The sequence below is a fragment of the Xyrauchen texanus genome, chromosome 33 (assembly GCF_025860055.1).
Source record: "Xyrauchen texanus isolate HMW12.3.18 chromosome 33, RBS_HiC_50CHRs, whole genome shotgun sequence".
NCBI lineage: Eukaryota > Metazoa > Chordata > Actinopteri > Cypriniformes > Catostomidae > Xyrauchen > Xyrauchen texanus.
In genome coordinates, this window is record NC_068308.1 from 39,299,217 (window position 1) to 39,304,971 (window position 5,755).

The following is a 5,755-nucleotide window of genomic DNA, read 5'->3' on the forward strand; positions in this document are numbered from 1 at the left end:
TGAGAGTGTCTGTCTGTGAGTGAGTGTGTGTGTGTGTGTGAGAGTGTCTGTCTGTGAGTGAGTGTGTGTGTCTGTGTGAGAGTGTCTGTCTGTGAGTGAGTGTGTGTGTGTGTGTGTGAGAGTGTCTGTCTGTGAGTGTGTGTGTGTGTGTGTGTGTGTGTGAGTGTGTGTCTGTGAGTCTGTGTGTGTGTCTGTGTGAGAGTGTCTGTCTGTGAGTGAGTGTGTGTGTGTGTGTGAGAGTGTGTGTCTGTGAGTGAGTGTGTGTGTCTGTGTGAGAGTGTCTGTCTGTGAGTGAGTGTGTGTGTCTGTGTGAGAGTGTCTGTCTGTGAGTGAGTGTGTGTGTCTGTGTGAGAGTGTCTGTCTGTGAGTGAGTGTGTGTGTGTGTGTGTGAGAGTGTCTGTCTGTGAGTGAGTGTGTGTGTGTGTGTGTGAGAGTGTCTGTCTGAGTGAGTGTGTGTGTGTGAGAGTGTGTGTCTGTGAGTGAGTGTGTGTGTGTAACCATGTTTATACTACATTGTACAGATCAAATGTCCCCACAAGGATAGTAACACCTGAGATCACTTACCTTGTGGGGCGTAAACAGCGGTCCCCACAAGGGAAATGTCTTATTAAACATACGGAAAAGGATTCTGTGAAGTTTAGGTTTAGGGGATCAAAATTATAATTAGCTCGGTATAAAATCCATAAAATGCAAAGAAGTCTATGGAGAGTCCCACAATGGTATAAAAACAAGTTTGCGTGTGTCTTAATTCCCACCATAAATTCAAAAAATATCTCATTCATTTCCAATGGTCGGTCAATTCTGACCGCGAACAGCAAAGGTGTCGGGTTTGTGTTTTGTTACTTTGGGATGATTGAGCGGCCATCCAGCCAATCACAGGTGAGATTCATGAGCCGAAACAACTTTCAAATGACTAATTTATCCATGTTTTTTATCGACATTGATGTTGATGTAAATGTATAGTCTAGAGATGAGGAACACACGAGTTATTTATCGGCGTTATCGTTCTATTAATAGTGAGGTAATAGTTTGATCAGTTCTTTTTGCCAATTTAAGCATTTTACTAGATCTGTGTTATACATGTAAAGCTACGTTTAATATCAGCTCCTGTTTTTTACCTCTATGTTGGTGTGCAGTCGATAAACTGGAGGAAAAAAGATCGATCTGTTGTGTTATTTGACTGACATCATTGGATATGTAGACACACATTGCAGATACATTAAACCGTACGGACATTATTGAAACTCATTATAATTATTAAAAGACTATTATTGTTGTCTTATGATAAAAGTCATGCTCAGCAGCTCAAACTGTAGAGAAATGATAGATTTGTTTGTTCTTATAATGCTTAAAACCTCTACTAATGTCTCTTTGCAGGTCTGTAGACATACCGAGCGGCGTCACTGCCTGGTTTGGGACTCGCACCGTTTCGGTACGCAAAGCCCTGCAGAGGATAGTGAGGACAGCTGAGAAGATCATTGGGGTCTCTCTTCCCTCCATCAAAGACATTTACAAAAAACACTGTATCCGCAAAGCAACCAGCATTGTGGACGACCCCACACACCCCTCACACAAACTCTTTACCCTCCTGCCGTCTGGCAAGAGGTACCATAGCATTCGGGCCCTCACGGCCAGACTGTGTAACAGCTTCTTCCCCCAAGCCATCAGACTCCTCAATACTCAGAGACTGGTTTGACACACACACACACACACACACACACACACTTATAAATTTTAAATAAATAATAAAATTAATTATTGTCACTTTATACCTGGTTGCTACCTCAATAACTGCTATGACCATAGAACACTATCTCATAGTATGTGATGTTTACATTTGGCATTTTTAGAAACTCTCATCTTTTTGCACTACTGTGTACTGGTCGGTGATGCACTGTCCCTCAGCTGTCCCTCACTGTGTCTCACTGTCCCTCATTCTCCCTCAATGTCTCTCACTGTCCCTCACTGTGTCTCACTGTCCCTCACTCTCCCTCAATGTCCCTCACTGTCTCTCACTGTCCCTCACTGTCCTTCACTGTCTCTCACTGTGTCTCACTGTCTGTCACTGTCCCTCACTCTCCCTCAATGTGTCTCACTGTCCCTCACTGTGTCTCACTGTCCCTCACTGTCTCTCACTGTCCCTCACTCTCCCTCAATGTCTCTCACTGTCCCTCACCGTCTCTCACTGTCCTTCAATGTCTCTCACTGTCCCTCAATGTCTCTCACCGTCCTTCAATGTCTCTTACTGTCCCTCACCGTCTCGCACTGTCCTTCAATGTCTCGCACTGTCCCTCATTGTCTCTCACTGTCCCTCACTGTCTCTCAATGTCCCTCACTGTCCTTCAATGTCCCTCACCGTCTCTCACTGTGTCCCTCACTGTCTCTCAATGTCCCTCACTGTCCTTCAATGTCCTTCACCGTCTCTCACTGTCTCTCACTGTCCCTCACTGTCCTTCAATGTCCCTCACCGTCTCTCACTGTGTCTCAATGTCTCTCACTGTCTCTCAATGTCCCTCACTGTGCCTATTGTCCTGTTCATTGTTAGTAATATATTGGACTGTCCCGTACTTTCGCACATGTTTGCACGTGCACTTTATATAGGTATGTTATTTAGTCTGTGTAGTCTCATGTGGTTCTGGGTTTGTCCTATGTTGTTTTATGTAGCACATGGTCCTGGAGGAACGTTGTCTCGTTTCACTGTGAACTGTACTAACTGTATATGGTTGAACGACAATAAAAACCACTTGAATTGAAGTCTTTTATGGTCATGTGTGAAACAGAAGCAAGTGCTCCACAAGCTGCCCTTTATTTTTACAGCAAATGTTTGCAATTATTTTTGCAATACTTGAATCTTTAAAATACTACAGATATTAAAAGTATATAATATCTACATTTTAATATAATACTTATATAAAACATACTGTAAGGTATGTGCGAGCCGCCTGCTGAGAGTTGTGTCCCCCTACTTTTAAAATGAAGGCTACGCCACTGCCTAACTCTAAAACGACTGTAAAAATGATGATTTAAACAAACTTTGCAAGATTAAACAGAAAATTAATTTAAGTGCTTTAATAAAATTATAAGCGTCACATTTCAGCCTTTAAAGCTACTTTGTTGCTGCATGTCGCCAGTGGCTTTCAGTTAGGTCGCTAGTAGTGTGTATGGAGAGTCTAAACAGCACTGTTTCTTTACAATTAATATTTACATTTACATTTATGCATTTGGCAGACGCTTTTATCCAAAGCGACTTACAGTGCAATTATTACAGGGACAATCCCCCCGGAGCAACCTGGAGTTAAGTGCCTTGCTCAAGGACACAATGGTGGTGGCCATGGGGTTAGAACCTGTGACCTTCTGATTAACAGACCTGTGCTTTAGCCACTACGCCACCACCACTCCATATTATTATTATTATTAATATTATTATTACTATATTACTATATTACGATCATGTGAGCTCTACCATCTTCTCTCGTATTGGATGTCGCTCCCGAAAGTCGCTCTTCATTTGCATAAAGTTAAACATTTCTCAACTTTGTTGCCCACATCCGGTCACCAACGGTCGCCGTCGCTCGTGTTGCCGGAAGTCACCAGCTCTCATTGAAAATGAATAGGATGAGGTCGATTTGTCGCTGCGTGCCGCTGGCAGCAGTGTGAACGTCGGTCGCATCCGTCATCGAGGCTGTCTCGTTTAATTTTTTTCGTCTTTTTTATAAGTTGGACTTATTTTTTTTTTAATCTATTGTGAATACCTTTTTTATATATGCACTTACGTTTATAATAAAAATAAATAAATAAATAAAATTAAACGATACGCCTCGATGACGTATGCGGCACCTTGACGTCTATATTTTATTTTTTAATTGATTATTTAAAGAAAATGAGGAAATCAACGCTGTCGATTGAGCTCAACGTGTATTTAACCCGGAATATTCCTTTAAAGTTTTTCCACGTTTGCGGTTGGACAGAATTAATTAATGTATTTATTAAGTACAAATATTCCATGTCTCTCAATTAATCTGAGCTCATAACTGCAAACTAATAAAAATAAATAAATAAATAAAAAAATATTGTTTAATTGCTGCGAGACTGGTTTATGACGTCACGTCAACTACAGTACAAATACGTTTGTTACAGACTTACTGAAGATTCAAGCGTGTGTAAACCTGCATTTTAAAGTTAACAGAAGCGTAATCTCACCTCCCAGCCACTCGGAAGAGATGTTCTGCAGAAGTGTGAACGGGATGCAGAAGAAAGTGATGAGCAGATCACTCACAGCCAGAGAACAGATGAAGATGTTCGTGGCTGTTCGTATTGCGCGTTTGCGCACCACAATATAAACCACCAAACTGTTTCCCACCAGCGCCAGCACGAAAATAATCACATACATGACCACGAACGTGCTTTTAGCTCCAGTGGGGAGTTCTGGGATGTAAACAAGCGGCTGGATGTTGTAGGTGTCGATGAATTCCTGACGAGTGAGGTTATAATACTGCAGGAGTTCCTGAAGGACCTCTGGAGTGATCTTTGTAGTGGCTGTCATCTCTGTGGTTGAAGACATGGTGCTTTGTTGATGATAGTTTAGTGAAATACAGAGAAGAAAGCAGGGGCGTAGATTCCAGGTGGGATGGGTGGGAAGTATCCCCCTCAATATTTATACCATAATCAATAGAAGCATGTAAATGCTTCACACTGCAACCCCTCCAATGATCAAGCCAAATCTTGTTATCCACTGAGATTCGTGCGGTCTGCTGCGCTCCTGCCTCTGAGGTGAAGTGAGGAGGGATCGACTGTGCGGTCACTCTAGTGTGTACTTGCCAAGAATAGGGTACTAAATTGGGCATCAAACTCTTCTTTCTCGGCAAAGTGTCAGGCAAAGTCGGTGCTTAAAATTTAAAAGATGTTTAAATGTTTGACTTCCACAATATTATATTAGTTTTTTATTTTATTTTAGGCGTGTTTTAACAGACACTGAGGTAGTTCTGGTCTTTACTTACTGTTGTTTCTTACTTTAATTGTATCTTCCATATTTTTTAACAGGAGTCGTGCTGTGAATGTTTTTGTTTTGAACACAAAATATTGGACATGGCCAAAGTAGTTACAAAGCCTTTTACAGGACAGGGCGTGAATTTAGTAAACCGATTTTAACCTTGATATTCGTAGTAAAATCATAGTAATAATTCAGAAAAATGAAAACTAATTTTGTGGTTATTATGGTTTTTTCTACAAATGGTATTTACAGTAGAATCATAGTTACTACAAGTATTACCATGGTTAATCTCTAGAGTAATCATTGTTACTGTATGGATACAGTATGAATATAAAACTGTATTTAAACTATGGTTTCTGATACAAAAAATTGTTAGCCTAACAGTCAAGGTTCCTACAATAATGCTATAGAAAAACCATGATTTCTGCCAAAACCTATATTTCCTACAGTCTACAATATCACTATAGTACAACCATAGTTAACCATAGCAAAGTATTGTGAGGGAATGCAAAACTTATTTTGTGGTAATGCAAAATGTATTGTGAGGCAACACAAACTATTGCGAAGGAATGCAAAACTTATTGAGATGGAACACAAACTATTGCGATGGAATGCAAAACTTATTGCGATGGAGCGCAAACTATTGCGATGGAATGCAAAACTTATTGCGATGGAGCGCAAACTATTGTGAGGGAGAGCAAACTATTGCGATGGAATGCAAAACTTATTGCGATGGAGCGCAAACTATTGCGAGGAAATGCAAAA

The 5,755-nt window shown here is 40.8% G+C and overlaps 1 protein-coding gene across 1 annotated transcript in view; it reads right to left on the bottom strand.

Moving 5' to 3' along the window:
• The window catches only part of LOC127626468 (pyroglutamylated RF-amide peptide receptor-like), a 22,043-nt gene extending 17,482 nt beyond the window's left edge, over window positions 1-4,561 (bottom strand). Inside the window, exon 1 of the mRNA XM_052102258.1 lies at window positions 4,201-4,561. Within this exon, the coding sequence (XP_051958218.1) occupies window positions 4,201-4,561 (361 nt within the window). The remainder of the gene's footprint in view (window positions 1-4,200) is intronic.
• Between the last annotated feature and the right edge of the window lie 1,194 nt (window positions 4,562-5,755).